This window comes from Gymnoscopelus braueri (assembly GCF_963280865.1).
Source record: "Gymnoscopelus braueri genome assembly, chromosome: 11".
In the NCBI taxonomy this organism is placed as follows: Eukaryota; Metazoa; Chordata; class Actinopteri; order Myctophiformes; family Myctophidae; genus Gymnoscopelus; species Gymnoscopelus braueri.
Window position 1 is genome coordinate 4,143,167 of NC_137613.1, and position 22,855 is coordinate 4,166,021.

At 41.2% G+C, this 22,855-nt stretch overlaps 1 protein-coding gene across 1 annotated transcript in view; it reads right to left on the minus strand.

The window, feature by feature from the left end:
• The window catches only part of LOC308094995 (uncharacterized protein), a 793,896-nt gene that overhangs the window by 191,623 nt on the left and 579,418 nt on the right, over positions 1–22,855 (minus strand). The window contains exons 33-35 of the mRNA XM_080441835.1: positions 10,459–10,572; positions 9,801–9,914; positions 8,939–9,052 (exon numbers count right to left, since the gene is read on the minus strand). Of these exons, the coding sequence (XP_080297961.1) occupies positions 8,939–9,052; positions 9,801–9,914; positions 10,459–10,572 (342 nt within the window). The remainder of the gene's footprint in view (positions 1–8,938; positions 9,053–9,800; positions 9,915–10,458; positions 10,573–22,855) is intronic.

A 22,855-nucleotide genomic window follows, 5' to 3' on the forward strand; every position in this document is an offset into this window, starting at 1 on the left:
AGGAGAGCATTGCTTTCCTAGTTTTCTGTTTATCAGCTACTGTACGTTTGATGATATCTGTATATATTTTTATATAAAAACAAAATTGAAACTACAGCTCTAGTTTCTGCACATCCTCGCCTCACAGGAACACATGTCCCCCCGGTCTCACAAGATCAGCACTTGATTCTTAACTTTTATTGTCAAGTCTGGATATTAAAACTTGTGTCAGCTTATGTTTATCACCTGTCAATCAATGTGATTTGAAATGTGAGTTCACTCACGACCCAACGCACGTTACGTGTCCCTTTAGTTACAGGGGAGGGCGGCGGGGCGGGTGATTTATCCCACAGCAGCACAAGTTATTATTTGTCAGAATATAAAAAGTGAACCTGGATGGTGTGTTTCACCACATCGTTGTTGTAAACTGAGGTAGGATTCTCTGCTTCAACTTCACTTCATCTCCTAGCCTGTGATCTTAGCTTAGTCCTAAAAGAACACAGTGGTGGAAAGTAACTAAGTACATTTACTCAAGTACTGTGTCAATACAGTACCCAAGTACCTTGTCCAGTGGTCGAAAAAGTACTCACATTCTTTACTTAAGTAAAAGTACCAATACTGCAATATAAAAATACTCTGTTACAAGTAAAAGTCCACAATTAAAAATGTACTTGAGTAAAAGTTATGGTGGCATAAATGTATAGATTGCCAAGTATATATATATTGTGTATTTGTTGGTTATCTCATTGAAGCAAGGTTTCACATAAATGGGCTAATTCCAACTCAGCTACAGCTGTCCATCTAACAGCTGAGCTGACTCTCTCATGCTACTCTTACTCTGTCAGCTATGTGTATATGTGTACCTCGCTCTTATCTTTAGTACATACCTTATATGACCATTTAGGATAGCATCTCTGGTACAATGTGGACTATAAGAACTGTGTTAGATGGGTGCTCAAGAAGCTTGTGCCCCGAGGGGCTGCAGGAGCTTTTCATGATCTGTATGCTGATGCTCTGCTGAAATCTTCCTAATAAATGGTCTAAACTTCACCCAACTGGATATAATATTTTCCATAATAAAGTACAGAAGTATTGGCATCAAAATGTACTTAAAGTACCAAAAGTAAAAGTACAAAATATTTGAAAATAGCAGATCTACAAGTTCACAACGCGTCACAATGCGACACGCTGTGAGCTTGTAGATCTGCTATTTTCAAATAGCCTAGGTATAAAATAGGGTTAAAGTGGTTAATGTATGTTTCATTATATCATCATTTATATCTGAAAAGTAACTAAAATGTTCAAATAAATGTAGTGGAGTAAAAGTACAATATTTGCCTATGAGATGCAGTGGAGTAGAAGTAAAGGTATTGGAAATACTGAAGTACAGTACTTAAGTAAATGTACTTAGTTGCTTTCCACCACTGACTGTGTCAACACGTTGCGATGTGACGCGTTGTGAGCTTGTAGATCTGCTATTTTCAAAACATTTTAATACCTTGTATACACACCATGTGAAACGGGACATTCTGCATGATGAGTACATTCTACTTTTGGTACTTTAAGTACATTTTGATACCAATACTTTTGTACTTTTAATCAAGTAATTTTTTTATTCCGGACTTTTACTTGTAACAGAGTATTTCTACATTGCAGTATTGAACTTTGTGTACTTTTTCCACCACTGTAAAAGAATATCCTATGGAAGTGATATGTTTTACTATTCTTTGTTGTCTAAACAAGGTTTGGTCAGTGAGAGAGTGAGACAGGTGCATGTCAGTGAGAGAGTGAGACAGGTGCATGTCAGTGAGAGAGTGAGACAGGTGCATGGCAGTGAGAGAGTGAGACAGGTGCATGGCAGTGAGAGAGTGAGACAGGTGCATGGCAGTGAGAGAGTGAGACAGGTGCATGGCAGCAGAAATACATGTCGTCTCATCTTGGTTTGTTCATTGACAGCGTTCAGTCACGTTACTATAGTAACCAGACACTGCACACGTTACAGCCCAATGTATACTCTGTCGTACGACGGGGTTGTGCGGTGAAAATAGTACAAGCTCACAATTCGTTGCGTCAGCGACGCATTGTGAACATATATTAAATACAATAACCAAATATTATTTTGAAATAATAAATCAGGTAAATGTATCTTACCTTAGAATTTCCAGTCTACAGTGCAGACTCTTCAGTCCAGCTAAGAGCAGCTCCAGTAGTCCTGCTTTCTGCAGGTTGTTTTTGCTGAGGTCCAATTCTCTCAAATGTGAAGGATTAGAGCTGAGAGCTGAAGCCACAACTTCAACCTCTGTCTGTCTGAGGTTACAGCCAACAAGTCTGTAAATACAGATTAAATAAGAGACTATCAAATCAAATTACACCTAGTTCACTGTCATGGAAGTTAACTAAGAGATCTCCTACTGTATCTAGTTATACAGACATAAACAGTTTAAGTATGATCAGAAAACAGGGAAGTAAACAAATGAAAAGTTAATGTAATGTAAGTAAATCTGAGTAACCAAGCTCACTGTTTAAAAAGTTATGGTCTGTTTTCATGGTAGAATAACTCATAAAGAGGACATATGAATAGTTTGAGGACTTGAGTTCTCTTGTTGTTCTGTGTGTACTAAGGTTGGGGTCGTCTGTCGGCGATTGAATGAGTCCAATTAATGTTGGTTACCTTCATGTTACATGTGTGCACTTCACCTACAGTATGCTGAGTAGACTAATATAGTTTTGTCTTCCATTAAAGGAATATTTCACCCAAAAAAATACTTATTCCCTATCAATTAAACCTTGAATTCATGTTGATTTGAGTTTTTTAGTATTTGTGACATTCCTGAACCTAAATCCAATATCCTACTACTTTAATTAAAATGCCCACGTCCCGGGTTGGCCAGCACACGAGGTCTCCACTTGCCTCCAAACTTGCCACAGACTATTGATCAGTGCTCTGGCTAATGCCTAGGCTTCTTTCCCCACCTTTGATGTACTACATATTGTACAGTTAATATAAAACTACATTCTTTATATTCAGGCACATTTTAGCCACCTTTTTGTTTGGCCGCTAGGCCCACCCTACTGTGCATGTGTGTCATAGGCGCAGTGTCCCATAAAAAGGACAAGGACTGACAGATAGAGATCTCCATATATGGCCATATCAGTTGGATCACTGGTGCACCGTAGATGTGAGGGCCACGAAGCGGCCCCAACCTCTAGTTTGACTAAATGACATTAATAGGAAACCAATCTTAACAAGAGCCAAACTATATTTAAAACATTGTCTTTAAACCTGGATCATCAGTAGGCTCATATAGTGATTACACTGTGAGAGTTGTTTTGGAGTTTATATACTTTTCTTTAATATAGATTTGCATTGGTTTTCTACCACAGCAGACACCGCTAATATTCTATTTTGGCTCAGGAATGCAACCAAAAAAAAAAGGTCTGAGGTGGGGGGAGGGGCAGAGTGGAGTGTGGAACGGTCAACACCACTAGACGTCACAGAAAGACTGAACAGAGGAAGAGAGCAATGTTCAACCAGCAGTTGAAGGTGTGAAATGAATAAAGTGAGAATGAGCAAATACATGGCATATTTACTATTTGGTGGAATTCATCATCTGATACACCTGAGTCACAAACAAATCAAGGCTTTACACAGCCTTTCATGAATCAGACGTGGCTCTTTATTTACAAGCTGAGAGGATTGCAATGTCAGTGGGTTCAAACCACTGGTCTGGTGGGGGTAACCAGCAGGGCTTTTAGACTCTTAGTTTTGTTTTTACCCTGCTTTATTGTGGTCTGGCCTTTATTTGGACATACACAAAATACCACAAGTCACTATTTGAGACACACACAGTATTATTGGAACTTCTATGTCAACCTTTCTAATGTCAGATTGACTCTAGGATGTTTCTATTCACTTGACTACTAACCGAGACTTTCTGCAGTTCCTCACAGCTGGGATCAGTCTCCATCGTCCTCCCTCTGATGTGTTGTATTTGTCCAGGTCCAACTCTTCCAGAACCTCCCCAGACATCAGCAGCATGGCGGCCAGAGCTGAACACTGGCTCCCAGACAGTTCCTTCTTTGATCCATTAAGGTATTGTTGGATCTCCTGATGTAATGAGTTGTCGTTCATCTCCATCAAACAGTGGAAGATATTGATACATCTGTCAGGAGAGATATGTTTATCATGAGATTTGTTTATCATGCTCTTTAGGTTCTTGATGGCTTTCTGGATGCTCTCTGGACTGTTCTCTGTCTGACCCAGTAGGCCTCGTAATAGACTCTGGTTGGACTCCAGTGAGAGGCCATGAAGAAACCGAACAAGTAGGTCCAGGTGGCCATTTTTATTCTTCAGGGCTTTTTTCATAGCGGCTTTCAGGAAGTCGGAGAGGGAGAGGGAGAAGTAGTAATAATCAAGTTCCAGGAATGTCTTCAGTACCTTCTTGTTCTTCTTTGAGAAACAATTGAACAGGTAGACTGCGGCTAGAAACTCCTGGATACTCAGATGAACAAAGCTGTAGACCGTTTTCTGGAAGAGCACACCCTCTCTTTTGAAGATCTCTGTGCACACTCCTGAGTACAGTGAGGCATCTTTCACATCAAGACCACACTCTTCCAGGTCTTCTTGGTAGAACAGGATGTTACCTTTCTCCAGATGTTCAAATGCCAGCCTGCCCAGCTTCAGGAGAACTTCCCTGTCAGACTCCATGAGCTGCTGTTGATTCACCTCATGTGTCTCATCATACTTCTTCTTCTTCCTCTTTGTCTGAACCAACAGGAAGTGGCAGCACATCTCAGTCAGGGTCTTGGGCAGCTGTCCTGTCACATCTGTCCTCAACATGTCCAGCAGAACGGTAGCAATGATCCAACATAATAGTGGGATGTGACACAGGATGTGGAGGCTCCTTGATGTCTTCATGTGTGAGATGACTGTGCTGGCCTGTTTCTCATCACTGAATCTGTTCCTAAAGTATTTCTCCTTCTGTGGGTCTGTGAACCCTCGCACTTCTGTCACCATGTCAACACATGCAGGAGGGATCTGATTGGCTGCTGCAGGTCTGGTGGTTATCCAGAGGAGAGCTGAGGGGAGCAGATTCCCCTCGATGAGGTTTGTTAACAGAGCATCCACTGATGATGTCACTGTGACATCAGAAACAATGTCATTGTTTTTTTGTTTTTGTTTTGTTTTTTGGAACAATGGAAATCTTCTTTCATCCAGACCATCAAAGATGAAGCCAACTTTCCAGACAGCGAGCTGCTCTGCTGTGACCTTCTTTAATGTTGGGTGGAATTCATGGATCAGCGTGAGAAGACTGTATTGCTTATCTCTGACCAAGTTCAGCTCCCGGAATGAAAAGGGAACCAGGAGATTTATATCTTGATTTTCCAAACCCCTTGCCCAGTCCAGAGTGAACTTACGCACAGAAAATGTTTTTCCAATGCCAGCGATGCCCTTGGTCAGAACTCTTCTGATGGGTGTCTTCCTGCCAGGGAGGGGTTTAAAGATGTCACAGCAGTTGATTGGTGTGTCATGGAAGGTCTTCATGTTGGAAGCTGTCTCAAGCTGTATCACCTCATGTTGGCTATTAACCCCTTCACTCTCTCCCTCTGTGATGTAGAGCTCTGTGTAGGTGCTGGTGAGGGAGGTTCCAGACTCTTCTGTCATGTGGTCTTTCACTTCATCAAGACTGTTCAAACTGATCTTATAATCATTCAAATCAACCAGCAGACTGACATCTGAAATGAGAAAAAAACATATGTTTTAAACATTCAGCGCACAATTTGTTAAGAAAAACACAAGACCAGTTGTTTTTGTCCAGAGTTGATAGTTGTTTAGCTTCATTATTTGCACTTAGTTATTGATACAGACACTAATTTGAACATTTAGTCTGACTATGATTTCTGCAATTTAAGTATTCCATTTATTATCATGCCATTTTAATTAGTGCAAATTCTGTCCAGTCTTACTTTGTCCAGGTGTGGTTTGATTGGGTGACTTCTGTCCAGGTGTGGTTCTGAATGTCTGTCTACACTGGGGACAGCCATAGTGTCCTGTTGGAGCAGACTGGTCCCAGTATGAGGTGATGCACTGTCTGCAGAACCAGTGTCCACAGCTGGTAGAGACTGGATCTGTCAGAACCTCCTCACACACTGAACACCTGGACGCCTGCTCTGTCACAACACAACCGCTCCTCTTCCTCTCTCTGTGGATATGAAGACAATGTATTACTATATAAGAGTCTTGTAATAATATGTACATATAATATAATATGACATTTAACATTATTAATATGTATGTATGTATGTGCATGCATGCATGCATGTATGTATGTATGTATGTATGTATGTATGTATGTATGTATGTATGTATGTATGTATGTATGTATGTATGTATGTACATAATATCCACATCTGACATGAGGATATGTTCAAACTGTATTGTGTTGGTATACAATAATAGTCTCTACTCTGTCATGGACTCATATAGTTTCATAAACCTCCCTGTAAGATATAAATGGTGCACCACGTCTACTTCTTGACTGCTTAAGAAGTATCACGTTTTTGTTCATTTGCTGGTCAATTTAAACTCAAACTAGTTGTAATAGTATCCTAGATGTTGCTACAATAACTACTGGTGGTGGTGGGGGGGGGGGGGTCTCCTGTATCTTTTTGACTTGGCACCTAAGCAGCTGTATTTGCGAACGCAGCGGAAGGAGGCGCGCAAGTGGAGCTTACTATGAAACCCTGCTCGGGTTGTGTCTCTCTCTGTGTCTCTCTCTGTGTCTCTGTGTGCACTGCCTGTGTGCAGCTCCTCTGAGATAAGTAAATGTCCAATTTAGACGTACCATACATCAAATGAAAGGTCTTTGAAAACTGAACACACCTGTCAAGGTTGCGTTTAAGCCCGCCCCTTCCCCCGGAAGCCACGCCCCGGAGAAGGCTCCTAAAAACTCCCCATTGAAACCCCATGTTAAATGAAAACTTTTTCTACCCCCCCTAAGTGGGGGTCTACGAACAAATAAATCGGGCTCGGATTTTGGCTCCGCCCCCCGGAAGTGGGTGAAACAGGCACTTCAAACACTTTGTTTAATTGTTCAAAAACATTCAAACTTTTTTTTGGGTGAATTTGTATTTTTCTAAGATGCTCCTTTTAACGCAGATTGTTTTGGTATTTTTTTTTTTCTTTTTTTTTGGTTACTTAAAAAAAAAAAAAAAAAAAACATTTATTTACATTTTTTTGCGTTCGCTTCCCGCGTTCGCGCGTCTTACTTGTGTCAACAAGTTGGAGACATGAGAGTGATTTCTGACAGACAGGAGAGACTGTGACAGACACCTCAACAAGATGACATAAAAGCATGAATATTATAATATAATGACACTGAAATATGAGTCACCCAACATTTTAAAAGGGCAAAGGTGACAGGGTATTGTATTTTATTGGCTGTTGCTTAGTGTGTGTGTGTGTGTGTGTGTGTGTGTGTGTGTGTGTGTGATAACCCAGACATCTTTACATCTTTGACAGCTAATACACCAGATGTTGTTGTGGTGAATGAAGAGTCCAGGGAAGTGTCTGTGTTAGAGATAGCATGCACCTTTGACCTTAGCCTAGAGGAGGCCTTTATGACCAAGGCCATTAAATACCAACCACTCCTACATACCATCTCGGAGCTGGGCTATAGGTGCATAGGGGGCGGCCATAGCTGAGTGGTTAGTGAACCCGCCTAGGGAACCAGGCTGGCCCTGGTTGCCCCAGGTTCGATTCCAGGCTATCCCAGCATATGCGCCGATGATATGAAATTTGTCCCTGAGCAAGACTCTTAACCCCAATTGCTTACAGGTTCTCATTGGAAACAAGACCGCAAGGACTTTCATGAACGACCTGTTAAAAGGAATTATCCTTATCCTTATGCAGACTATTGGTTTTTAAATTCGGCAGCCTGGGACATTATACCCACAGACTAGTTGTTAGAGGCTTCAACAACTTAGGATGCCCAAAGGAGGCAAAAAGGCTGGCAAAGTATTGTGCTGTCTCTGCTATAATTGGCAGTCGTATATATGGCGGAGACGCTGTTACTTATACCCGTAGAGTACTGAGTGACATGCCTATTGTATCATGAAAACATATGCCATGATTTTGTGAATGTAACCCTAATGCACCTATAATATTTGTGTCTCTGTATGTATTATCCTTTATGTGGACATAAATAAATGGTTAAAATGTGTGTGTGTGTGTGTGTGTGTGTGTGTGTGTGTGTGTGTGTGTGTGTGTGTGTGTGTGTGTGTGTGTGTGTGTGTGTGTGTGTGTGTGTGTGTGTGTCGAGTTGCAAAAATCTGAAGATGATATGCCCTAGTTCACATATATGAGTGATCTTACTTTGTGTTTGAAGGTCCAGGTTCATTTCTGAAGTTCTCAGGTAAGCCCTTTGACCAGTCACTCTTCATAGACACACAGCTGGGTGTTGGAGATTCTGGTCTGTGGTGAAGACTTCTGGAATCATACAAATGTTTTATAATTATCATTTGAATTGAAAAGACACTTTGTTGCAACTACTCCTGATAATACTTTACAGTGTGGCTGCATAACAGGGTTTTCTGTACAGTAGGTCTGTCCCCTCAAAAGTAGACCAATCACAGCTCATGATGCTACATGCATGACATCACAAAATGTCATGTACTGGGGCGGCAGTGGCTCAGGGGTAGAGTGGCCGGATGGGAACCATGAGATTCATTAAATGACATAAGGTGCTGCATTCGAGCAAGCCAGAGAATCTTAATGAAATTCTGCATTGTAATAAATTGTCATAGTGTGTGCATGTTGAAGATAAAATCTCATAAGAGAATCTAATAAGATTGATGATGCTGAATGATGCTACAAGAAGATTGTTTAAGATTTTAAAAATCCTGTAGTGTGAGTGAAGCTTTATAGTGTTGTTTATATTGTGTAAAATGATTCACATACTTTGTGTGTGGAAGTCCAGGTTCTTTACTGAAGGTAGGAGGTTCATCTTTAGACCAGTGACTCTTCATAGACACATTGCTGGGTGCTGGAGACTCTGGTCTGTGGTGAAGACTTCTGGAATCACACAAATGTCTTTATAATTATCATTTGAATTAAATAGACCGTTTGTTGCATAAATATCCCCAGGAATTATTTACAGTGTGAATGCAGAACAGGGTTTTCTGTACAGTATGTCTGTCCCCTCAAAAGTAGACCAATCACAGCTCATGAGATGCATGACTTCACAAAAAAGAACCAACTCAGTCTATGAAATACTTAAATACCTGGTGAACTTAAAGTGAAACTCATGAAGAGCATGATATTTGGATCACTGTTGATAATTGTATTCATTTTATGTTTTCATTTCTCTCTGCACATCTTAGTTTCACCAACATTGTTGTTTTAAAGCAATTGCTATTTCCATTTAGCCAAATGAAACAGACATCATCACACTCAGAGATAAACAAAAGCAGCCAGTCTGTACAATGTGACTTCACCACTAAACACCAGATGAGATTTGTGTGACTTCCTTCAGAAACTACACATACCAGGGGCCGACATTATAAATGGCCCGGTTGCCCGGATGTACCTTTTAAACTGTCAGGCCCAGCAGAAAGCACCAAGCACTTGCCCCGTGGGGCCAGTGAAAATAATGCCTTGAAAATCAAATTGAATCATTCAACATCTAATAATAATTTCACATAATTTCCCTGTAGTACTGTATTTCTTTCTGTGAAATCGTCTCAGTAATTAGCGTTAAAACATAGTGTTACGTGACGTGAGCCCGATAGAACTTGTAGTTCACAGAGATCGGTGACCTTACTTTGTGTTTGAAGGTTCAGGTTCATTTCTGAAGTTCACAGGTAAATCCTTTGACCAGTCACTCTTCATAGACACACAGCTGGGTGTTGTAGACTCTGGTCTGTGGTGAAGACTTCTGGAATCATACAAATGTTTGATTTGTGTGAGCGATCGAGAGACAAGGAGACATATGAAGTGAATGTGAGACAGACAGTCTGCAAGGAGATGTGAAGTGAATGAGTGGATTTTTGGCAGCGGTCCAACATGTGGTGAGTTGGACAGCTGATTCTTGTAGATATGTGGAAACATTGTCTATAATGTGTCTTCTCAGACATATCACAACCGCTCGTCACTACTGCAAGTTTAACCATCTGCGCGGCTCAGTTTGTAGTTTACATCTATACATCTATAGTCAGCTACTGCTTCTACATGAGATCACGTGAGATTAAATTAAATAAGGTGCTGCATTCGAGCAAGCCAGAGAATCTTAATGAAATTCTGCACTGTATTAAAATGTCATAGTGTGTGCATGTTGAAAATAATCTCATAAGAGAATATAATAAGATTAATGATGCTGAATGATGCTACCAGAATTAAAAATGGTTTAAGATTTGTTTAAATCCTGTAGTTTAAGTGAAGCTTTATAGTGTTGTGTATATTGTGTAGGAGGATTCACATACTCTGTGTGTGGAGGTCCAGGTTCATTACTGAAGTTAGGAGGATCATCTTTAGACCAGTCACTCTTCATAGACACATAGCTGGGTGTTGGAGACTCTGGTCTGTGGTGAAGACTTCTGGAATCTCAGAAATGTTTTTTATATTAATCATTTGAATTGAAAAGACACTTTGTTGCCGATATTCCTCGTAATAATTTACAGTGTGGCTGTAGAACATGGTTTTCTGTACAGTAGGTCTGTCCCCTCAAAAGTAGACCAATCACAGCTCATGATGCTACATGCATGACATCACAAAATGTCATGTACTGGGGCGGCAGTGGCTCAAGGGTAGAGTGTCCGGAAGAGCGGCCGGATGGGAACCATGAGATTCCCAGTTCAATCCCGGGCTCCCCCAGAGTTAGTGCCGAAGTGTCCTTGAGCAAGACTCTGAACGCCCTAATTGCTCCCGATGAGCAGGTTGGTGCCTTGCATGGTTTCCTCCACCATGTGTGTGTGAATGTAATGCACAATCTATGTAAAGCGCTTTGGATAAAAGCGCTATATAAATGCACCTTACCATTTACAGCTCATGATGCTACATGCATGACATCACAAAACAGAACCACCTCAGACCATGAAAGTCTTAAATACCTGCTGAAGTTAAAGTGAAACTCATGAAGAGCATGATAGTTGGATTGTTCATAATTGTATTCATTTTATGTTTTTATTTCTCTCTGCAAATCTTAGTTTCACCAGTATTGTTATTTTAAAGCAATTGCTATTTCCATTTAACCAAATGAAACAGACAAGCAACCAAGCAGCCAGTCTATACATGTGATTTCACCACTAAACACCAATCACATTTAGATGTGTGAGGTTTCCTTCAGAAACTGAAATGAAGTGAAAGCCAACTGACTGACCTGTTTATATTCCTACTGTACTGTAGGCGTACATCACCACAGTTAGATCACCCTATCCTAGAATTCATGTCTCTACGTAGGTAAGAGTTTTGTGTTTTCATCCCCAAAGGGAAATTAAGGCGTTTACAGCAGCTCCCATCATCAGACAGACAGACAAAGAAAAAGAGACATCAATAAAAACCTTTAGAATAATAACATCTGAATATTGTAGGTTGACTTTTCTTAGATGCCTATTTTAAAGACAGTCCAAACACTACTAAGTAAAAGCCAGTGGGTTGATTTTAACATCCTCATCAGCCTGATCTAGATAGCAAGGATGAGGAGTTTTACAATCGGTGTCATGTCACCCGGCGGCGCATTATTCCGACGTCCCGTTGGTCCGACCGGCCTCATTATAACTAAGCCTATCCCTAACCTCACACTAACCTAACGTTTGTCAGACTACTGGGGCGTCCGAATAAAGGGAGGTCAGAATTATGAGCGAACCCCGTACAATCTTATTGCAGCAAGCAGTAAAGGTCTCCTATAGCACTCCTTATCACGATGTAGGTGTAACAGTCTGTTGCTAAAGGATCTTCTCTATCTTACCACAGTGTCATGTTGTTTCTACTCAGTTTAAGATCTCTCACAAACAAAAGCTCTACTATCAATGACTTCTGATCTGAAAATAAACCAGATTTTAGTTTGTTCAATGAGACTCACTTGGCTGAACCAGAGTGATAACAATGAGCTAATTGAGGCATCAAATCATTCACTGAATGACCTGGTTCAGATACATGTAGTTCTATTGTATCTTCTTGGTTGTCAACAAGCTGGAGACATGAGAGTAATCATCTATTAGAACATGTATTCTAAAGACATACAACTTGTCATCTATCAAATACATGCCTGTTTCATGTCCAGTTTTATTGTTTATATCATTGATTGTTCTGTATGTTTGTTTGAAAAAACAGGGAAACAGGAGAACTATTTCACATTTAAAATTAGTTCTATGTAGATCCATGTTTATGCATTTCCACTTGTAGTTCACAGAGATCAGTGATCTTACTTTGTGTTTGAAGGTCCAGGTTCATTTCTGAAGTTCATAGGGTAATCCATTGACCAATCACTCTTCATAGACACACAGCTGGGTGTTGGAGACTCTGGTCTGTGGTGAAGACTTCTGGAATCATACAAATGTTTGATTTGTGTGAGCGATCGAGAGACAGACAGTCAGTCTACAAGGAGACATATGAAGTGAATGAGAGACAGACAGTCTGCAAGGAGACATATGTGAAGTGAATGAGTGGAGTTTTGGCAGCAGTCCAAACAATCTGTGGTGAGTTGGACAGCCGATTCTTGTAGATACTATGTGGCAACATATATAACGTCTATAACGTGTCTTCTCAGACATATCACAACCGCTCGTCACTACTGCAAGTTTAACCGTCTGCACAGCTCAGTTTGTAGTTTACATCTATTCATCTAAAGTCAGCTACTGCTTCTACATGAGATCACGAGAGATTAATGACGTAAGGTGCTGCATTCGAGCCAGGCGCGTATCGTCATTGGGGCCAACGAGGCCATGGCCCGGTCTGTAAACCCAGCTTGTCCCTGTGTAGGGCAAGATCCAGGGGAAAAAAACTAAAAATCAACATTAGCAGCCCCTCACCCTATTCTGTTGTAGCCGACCACAGAAAGTCGCCTTTGTTTCCAAATGGGGCTCATTTGCATTCGGCCGAATTGTTAATGAGTGGCCATTAAAAACCAGTTTAGCCGTCAAACCGGTTCTGGCCCGGTCAACGTTAGAATCCACCAAACGCCACTGATTCGAGCAAGCCAGATAATCTTAATGAAATTCTGCACTGTAGTAAAATGTCATAGTGTGTGCATGTTGAAGATAATCTCATAAGAGAATCTAATAAGATTGATGATGCTGAATGATGCTACGAGACGATTGTTTAAGTTAAAAAATCCTGTAGTGTGAGTGAAGCTTTATAGTGTTGTTTATATTGTGTAGAAGGATTCACATACTTTGTGTGTGGAAGTCCAGGTCCTTTACTGAAGGTAGGAGGATCATCTTTAGACCAGTGACTCTTCATAGACACATTGCTGGGTGCTGGAGACTCTGGTCTGTGGTGAAGACTTCTGGAATCACACAAATGTTTTTATAATTATAATTTGAATTAAATACTGTTTGCTGCATATATATATATATATATATATATAATATACCCAGGAATTATTTACAGTGTGAATGCAGAACAGGGTTTTCTGTACAGTATGTCTGTCCCCTCAAAAGTAGACCAATCACAGCTCATGAGATGCGACAACCTGTTTCTTCACCAGAGCACCAGCAGAACATGGACAACGGTGATGTTGATAATTGCGGTATGGAGATAAGCAGTTGTGAAGAAATCAGTGACTCGTTGCACGAATTGCCAGCTGAACGCCAGAGCAAGCCCAAAGCCTACAGCCCGCAAAACCCTGTGAGCCCTTTGAACGCTCCCCAAGTAAGGCGTCGCACCCATCAGCTCCACTTCGCACCTTCTCAAGGTGCAACCAACTTCATGCCCTCTAGATTGCCCTCACATGATCAATCAGGAACGTCAGACTTAGCCAAATACCTTATTCGCAAAGAAATGGTTAGCTCTGGACTCCTGAAGTTTGACGATAGACCAGAGAACTACTGGGCATGGAAGGCTTCCTTTATCAACTCCATTAGTGACTTGAACCTCAGCTCCAGAGAGGAGCTAGATTTACTGTCTAAGTGGCTGGGACCAAAGTCTGCAGAGCTGGCCAAACGAATCCGTTCAGTCCACATCAATGACGCCACAGAAGGGCTCCTAATGGTGTGGAAGAGGCTGGAGGAATGCTACGGATCAGCTGAAATGATTGAAAATGCCTTGTTGATGAGGTTAGAGGGGTTTCCAAATATTGCAAATAAGGATAACCAAAAGCTGCAGGAACTAGGAGACCTATTGCTAGAGCTCGAGGCAGCCAGGAAAGATGGATTCTTACCTGGACTCTCTTACCTCAACACACCCCGGGGAGTCAATCCCATCGCACAGAAGCTCCCTTATAACCTTGTGGAGAAATGGATCTCAGTTGGCTCGAGGTATAAGGAAGACTTTCGGGTTCAATATCCTCCTTTTCACATCTTTGTACAGTTCATCCAAGACCAAGCAAGGATACGAAATGACCCCAGCTTTGCTGAACTTACCATGGGTGGTTCAAACAGGACAGATAAAACAGAGAAACAATCTGTCTTCACCAGGAAAACTGAGGTTTCCAGAGAAACAAAACAAGGATGAGAAAAGGGTTGAGGATCCAGACAGAATGTGTCCTTTACATAATAAGCCCCATCCTCTAAGAAAATGCCGTGGCTTCCGCAGCAAGACCTTAGAGGAGCGGAAAGCTTACCTCAAAGAGAAACACATCTGTTTCAAGTGTTGCGCCTCAACAAGTCACATTGCCAAGGACTGTGATAAAAATGTACTGTGCAAAGAATGCAACAGTAACGGTCACCCAACTGCACTACATCCAGGGCCAGCAGTATGGAATACAGTGAGTTCTGTCATCAGCCAAGATCAAGGCGGGGAGCAACAGGAGGATGAGACTCCAGAGGTCATGTCGAAGCGCACAGAGGTTTGCGGGAATTCAGTTGGCTCCCGATCATGCTCCAAAATATGCTAGGTCAGGGTATACCCTGCAGGTCAAAGAGAGAAAGCTGTTAAAGCATACGCTGTCCTCGATGAACAGAGTAATAGGTCGCTGGCCAAGACTGAGCTATTTGACCTGTTTGGCATTGGATCAAGTGTCGCTCCTTACACCCTTAAAACATGCGCATGGGTCATGGAGACAGCAGGAAGACGCGCAAGCAATCTCATAATTGAGCCAATAGATGGCAGTGTACAGATCCCACTTCCAACATTAATTGAGTGTGATATGATGCCCGATGACCGTGCAGAGATCCCCTCAGCAGAGATAGCAAGTCATTATCCCCACCTCAAGCCAGTGGTAGATAAAATACCAGCCATTGATCCTGATGCAGACATTCTCATGCTCCTCGGCAGAGACATACTACGTGTACACAAAGTACGTAAACAGTACAATGGACCCGACAATGCTCCGTATGCTCAGCAACTGGACCTCGGCTGGGTCATTGTTGGAGACGTATGTCTGAGGGGAGTCCACAAGCCAAGCCGCATTAATGTCTATAGGACCAATGTCCTACCTAATGGACGAACGTCTTTCATGAGTCCATGTACAAGTGTTATCCATGTGAAAGAAAGGTTTGACACCGGGGTAGCACCCTTAACATTCCTTTCCCCAAGTAACCGTCTTCCGAATAATAGAGGACAAGCGTCAAAACGACTCTCATCTCTATGTCGCACACGGAAAAGAAAGCCAGTCATGAAAAAACAATACACAGACTTCATGCCGAAAATCTTCGAGTCAGTCCAAGCAGAGCTAGCTCCACCGTTGAAGGAGAGACAAGAGTACTTGGCGAGACGGCGACCCTCCAAGCCCGCAAGAAGTGGAAGTCAGACAGACCAAACTTGCAAGTAGGAGATTTGGTACTCCTTAAAGACACTCAAGTGAAGAGGAATGAGTGGCCACAGGCGTTATTGAGGAAACCATCCCCAGCCATGATGGCAGGATTCGAAAAGTGAATGTAAAGATCATCAGACAGGGTACCCCTAAGGTTTATTCCAGACCTGTTTCAGAGGTTGTACTGCTCCTCAGTAAATGGACATAGTGGCATCTTATAATACCAGGGCGGGGAGTGTTCTGCCCCCACATGTTTATTTTCTATGACACCCAGTGGTGAAATGTTGTATTGCATTTAGTGTTTTGCCTTTTGCTTACTGGTCTTTTTGGCCCTCCTGTCTTGCCGTAGCCAGTTGAGAGTGTGTGTGTTTCAGACAGCACATGTCAAACAATATGAGAGCACAAACAATACAAGCTGCAGTCTCCAAGCTTACTACCTTTGCTTTGTGGACTTTGAAGGTCTAATCCTGTAAGTTTCCTTTGAAAAGAATATGCAAATGTATACTTTGATATATTATTTGTGCAGTTTCAGTTTAAGACTGCTTTACTGTGATATTTGTGTTTATTGTTGGAAGCTAATTACTAGAAGCATTATATATCACTAACAATGTTAGCTTGGATGTCAAGTAGTTCTCATAACAGGCTACTAATTTTCTCATTTTGTCTTATGTAGTAGATATGTGCAAAATGTATGCTGAATGTAAGTTGTATTTTTATTTTATGTTCACAGTTTTACAAATATATTGGATCCTTCACTAAAAGGCCTAAAATGCACTCCAGTCTCCTGGGTCTGTCTTTTTCATGGGATCATTATCATGTTAGCTATCTGTTAAGCTGACCAACAAAAAGCAAGAGCAGAATACCCAGCTTGTCCCTGTGTAGGGGCAAGATCCAGGGGAAAAAAACTAAAAATCAACATTAGCAGCACCTCACCCTATTCTGTTGTAGCCGACCACAGAAAGTCGCCTTTGTTTCCAAATGGGGCTCATTTGCATTCGGCCGAATTGTTAATGAGTGGCCATTAAAAACCAGTTTAGCCGTCAAACCGGTCCTGGCCCGGTCAACGTTAGAATCCACCAAACGCCACTGATTCGAGCAAGCCAGATAATCTTAATGAAATTCTGCACTGTAGTAAAATGTCATAGTGTGTGCATGTTGAAATTAATCTCATAAGAGAATCTAATAAGATTGATGATGCTGAATGATGCTACGAGACGATTGTTTAAGTTAAAAATTCCTGTAGTGTGAGTGAAGCTTTATAGTGTTGTGTATATTGTGTAGAAGGATTCACATACTTTGTGTGTGGAAGCCCAGGTTCATTACTGAAGTTAGGAGGATCATCTTTAGACCAGTGACTCTTCATAGACACACAGCTGGGTGTTGAAGACTCTGGTCTGTGACTTCTGGAATCATATACATGTTTCTATAATTACCATGTTAATGAAGAAGTACATTTTTTACATATTTGTTATTGTTAAGTCCATTTTACATCTAAATGGGAAAATGTTTTCCTCAAGTGTTGACTCTAGGGGTGTTCAATATTGAAAAAGGTACTATCACGATATTTTTCAAGAAATATCACGATTGACGATATATATCACCATCATTTTTTTATGTTTGTTTTTAGGATTATTATTATTTTATGATTATTAATAACATATATGATGATTAATTATATTATATGATTATAACATTTTTATAAGATATGATCATGGGGCACGTATAATCATTATATTACATCATATCATGAATAATCATATCTTATTAATTAATGTGTTCACAGACAGACAGGCTACATACAGATAGATAGATAGATAGATGGATGGATATAATATTCGTTTTAAGCTGCTGATAGATAGATAGATAGATATATAGATATATAGATATATTAGTTTTTATGCTGCTGATATATAGATAGATAGATGTAGATATAATATTAGTTTTTTATGCTGCTGATAGATAGATAGATATAATATTAGTTTTTATGCTGCTGATAGATAGATAATCTATTCCTTTTTATCCAGCTGTTGCATCATGTGACATTCAGTGTAGGCTGCTTATGGTGAGTTAGTAGTGTAACAGACTGCTTCAGACAGAACATCTGACAGTCAGTGATGGAATGTAACTAAGTACATGTACTTAAGTACAAATTTGAGGGATTTTCACTTTACTGGATCATCTTACATTTTCAGTACTTTTACTTCTACTCCACTACATCTCAGAGGCAAATATTGTTCTTTTACTCCACTACAATTTAGTTACTTTGTAGATTTGTATTATTACAAAACACGCATTAACCACTTTATCCCTATATACTTCGGCTATTTGAAAATAGCCGATCTACAAGCTCACAACGCGTCGCTTTGCGACCCGTTGTGAGCTTGTGAGTATTTCTGCATTGCAGTACTGATACTTTTACTTAAGTACTTTTTCCACCTCTGCTGACAGTAGCCTATTACACCTACCTACCTAGTAACAGTAGACTAGCAGGTCACACAATGGATCATTGATATGCATATGCATCCAGAGCGTTAATTCATGGTGTTGATAAGCTTTTGTAAGCGAGGTACGAATTGTTGTTTTTAATCGATACGCAAGGTCCGTCGATCCATGTGCGTGCGTGCACTCTTAATGCGGGGACACCTTGGCTGTTTCACTCGCGTTTGGTTAAAAGTTATATCGAGTGACGTTCAAACATTGCAAACTTTGCAATTAACTTTAGTTTGCACCGTGTCGGTTTTGGAATATCCAAATGAGCCTGACTCTCCGTCCATTACTGCTGTTGTGCAGACTGACAACAAGAGCGACGATCGCCTCGCTGCCAAGAAGAAAGGCGGCGGGGACTTTGGGAGCCTGCGTGATCACACAACAGATCTTCAAGCAATCAATGCGGTCCGGACGTGCGGTCGAGACGCGTTGTTAGCTTGTAGATCTGCTATTTTTGGCGAACGAAACCGTCGTACTACAGAAGTATAAATTAAGGTATAGAACTGCAAATCATAGAATGTGAGTGCACACTCTATGACTGAGTGACTCACTTTATGACCAGGGGTGCACATAACTTTTTAGATCCAGTACTCAGAAGAGCACCTGGAGATGTGACTTGGTGCGCACAAAATAAATGGTCCCGTGCCATTTTGTCGGGGGTGGGGGGGGGGGGGGGGGAAATTCAGCACGGTGCCCACTGAACAGTTTTGTCAAGGGGGGGGGGGGGGGGGTGTGCTGCACGAGAGAAAAGGACGCTCTGCTTCCACATTCCGCCGATTTTCGCCGTTTCTTTTTCTCTCACGCCGTTTGGTGAAGCCCCCAAGGTTGGTGCCCTGTGCTGCGCTGTTTTTATCCATCAGATTGGGACGTTCACGGCATATTTTTGCACCATTACGGTGCGTTCATCATCGGTGACGAGTGCCTCTAACAGCCGCTGCTGGCTGCGTGCACGCAGCGAGGCAATGCGAGGCGATGCGAGACACGAGTGGCTGAGATGCGAGTGGCTTCAGGAAGTAAATTCCTAGCCTCGATCTCCAGGCTTTTATTTTTTAGTTTTGCTAAAAAATAAAAGCTTGGAAATTCCTGTCCCAGCTGTTGGTACGCAAAAGCGCCTCGCGTCGTCTGATGTGCCACGCATTATTTATTTTGGGTGCGCATGCGCACCTGCGCACCAGTTATGTGCACCCCTGTTTATGACGATAGATACGATATCTCTAAAAAAGCATATCGTCTCGACGATAGTTATCACAATATCGAACACCCCTAGTTGACTCACGATATTGCAGCAAAAACAAAACAAAAATAATTAGTCATTTATGATAATAGAAACAGTAAAGTTTGACTAAAAGTACAGTGGTAGTGTTGTGTATATTGTATAAGAGGATTGATATACTTTGTATGTGGAGGTCCAGGTTCATCACTCTTCATAGACACAGATGGAGGCTCTGGTCTGTGGATGAGCTGTTTGTCAGTTCCCTCCTCCTCTCTCTCCTCACAATGACTCATCTTTGGTCTTTATCAAACCTGTCAAGATTACAGTCAAAATGGACCAGAAAACAGTAAATGTTTGCTGCATACACACAATGTGCACGTGCACACACACACACGCACACACGCACGCACACGCACACGCACACACACATCTAATACTTGTTTGTGATAACATGCAAAGCAAAATCACACCGATGTGAGGTGGATCTAAAATGAATGAACAAAGCTTTAAAAAGTTAGCAGATTAAATCCCTTATAACCATGGATTATTAGAAGAACTGGATGAGGCTTGGGAAATGGCAGCCTATTCATTTCAATGAAATGTGCTTGCCTTCATATTGTAGATCTATTTTCCTTTCAATGTGCATCGGATTGATGCATTTATCTTTATATTGTGCTACAGTCTCACAAAAGCCAGACTGAAACAGTAAAAGGGCAGAGAATCATGTCATTAGCTTATATCAATACAAAGGCAGGTGATAAAGTCACTGAATATAAACTGTAGTGAATGCAGGAAGCTTTGCTCTTGTTCTATGTTTCCTAAAGATGGAGATAATAGCAGTACTGGTGCTTCAGAGCCCAGTGCACAGAGCTACTGGTAGCTACAGAGAAAACTGTCTGCAGTAAAAACTCATTGTTATAAGATCCATTTATTTGCATATTCCCAAGATTTAATAATTAACCCATTAAGACCGGGAACGCATCTGTCATTTTAGATTTCTTTGGCTATTCCAAAAAAGCAGATACAAGCTCATAGCACTGCACCGAGTGCCGCGCTATGAGCTTGTAGATCTGCTATAATATTTCTTAAAATCTTGGAACATTTGTGCAAATCTTTGAATATATATACATTTTTAACTCAAATCTTTGCTTTTGCATGGGGGTCCCTGGGACAAAATATTTTGAGATAGGGGTTCGCGGCCAAATAGGCTCCATATCATTGTGGGGTCCTTGACATGAAGAAGTTTGAGAACCACTGATATTATAGCAGCATCAAAAACACTACTGCTCTGACTAGGGTTTCCACCCGTCCCGTAAAATACGGAATCATCCCGTAATTGGAAATTAAAAGACGCGTTCCGTATTGAACTGATAAGGGACGCACTTTGTCCCGTATTTTAAGGTCGGGGAATAAATATGAATGACAGGGCGATTTATGTGCAGCCCTGTCTCTTCGCTGTGTGACTGAGAGAGTGAGAGCTCAGATGAGCGGCCGTCATTCAGTGTTGCCAAGTAAAGTGATAGAAATGAGCCGGCCGACCTACAAAAACAAGCCAAAAACAAGCCAAATTTTGTCCAAAAGTTGCGGGAAATAAACAGGCTTGGCAACGCTGGCTACGATCCCATTGTCTGGGAGTGTGCTCAGCAGCTTATTGGCTCATTACTCATGACAAAACCAATGAGAGTTAGCACTGTGCCGATCCTCTGTGCCCTGCGCTGCCTGTCATGGTTGCCTAGTTACCTCTGCTCAGTCAGTCACTGCTCGCGCAGCGGCACCACGCTGTTTCAAAATGTCTACAGCCGACACTCAACCGCGTCCTCAAAAGAGAAAACGCCTCCAAAAGTACAGACGTGAGTGGGAAGAGGCAAACCCTTGGCTTGACAACGTCAGTGGAGATGTTTACAAAGCAAACTGTAAAGTATGATTGTCAGTGTATGTAATCTGTGGTGCATGGTGGACTGGCTGACATCAGACAACATGCCTCAGGAGAACAACATTCCAAAAATATGAGAACCAAAGGACCCAAGCACAAGTGTCAGAGTTCTTCATGACTGAAACATCTCCTGAGATCGATTCGGTATGGGATATTACATCTTATTTATCTGGTTGTGTTTTTTAACAAGATGTCAGTCAGTATTTCTATTTACCTTCCCTAGTGGCAGCCTACATATTGGCTGCTAATATGGGCATAGAGGCTATTTCAGCAGACTGATTGGTTGATTGTTTATTAATGTTGAGTTTTTAAAGTCTAATAAATAAACATGTATTTAATACATATTAATAAATATAATTAAATGGTGTGCCCATTTAAAGAATAACTCTTATGTTGTTATGCTCATCAGGAAAACGGAATTCTTCATAAATCCTTCATGGATTAACAGTTAATAAATACATAAATAATAATTCAATCTAATTAATATAAATTTCATAGCTTTTTTTATTTAGATTTAATAGATTTCTATGCATTTCAGGATGTTTGGGGGGGTTTTTGCTCCCCAAAATAATTAAATAACTTAAACACTGTTCATCAACACTACTGCTCTGACAGCAGCATGTAGGCTACCGTTAGCTTGTTAGCTTAATAACTGTTCAACAACACTACTGCTCTGACAACAGCATGTAGGCTGCCGTTAGCTTGTTAGCTTAAACACTGTTCAACAACACTATTGCTCTGACAGCAGCATGTAGGCTACCGTTAGCTTGTTAGCTTAAACACTGTTGAACAACACTACTGCTCTGACAGCAGCATTCAGGCTACAAGCTTGTTAGCTTAAACACTGTTCAACAACACTACTGCTTTGACAGCAGCATGCAGGCTACCATTAGCTTGTTAGATTAAACACTGTTCAACAACACTACTGCTCTGACAGCAGCATGTAGGCTACCGTTAGCTTGTTAGCTTAACAACTGTTCAACAACACTACTGCTCTGACAGCAGCATGTAGGCTACCGTTAGCTTGTTAGCTTAAACACTGTTCAACAACACTACTGCTCTGAGGCTGCATTTCAACTGAAAGGATTCCAACACTGGGACATTGATGGTCCTATCTTGCACGTCTTAAGTACCAGGTCTTATGACTTAACTTAACACCTGGAGGCGTGGCCAATGCTGTTTGGCCACTCAAAATAGTGATAAAACATCGGCCACGCCTCCAGGTTTTAAGTTAAGTCATAAGACCTGGTACTTAATATACACAAAATAGGAACATGTCATATTTAATGAAACATCTGTGATATATACTTGAAAACAGAGTCATGCACCGTGTCC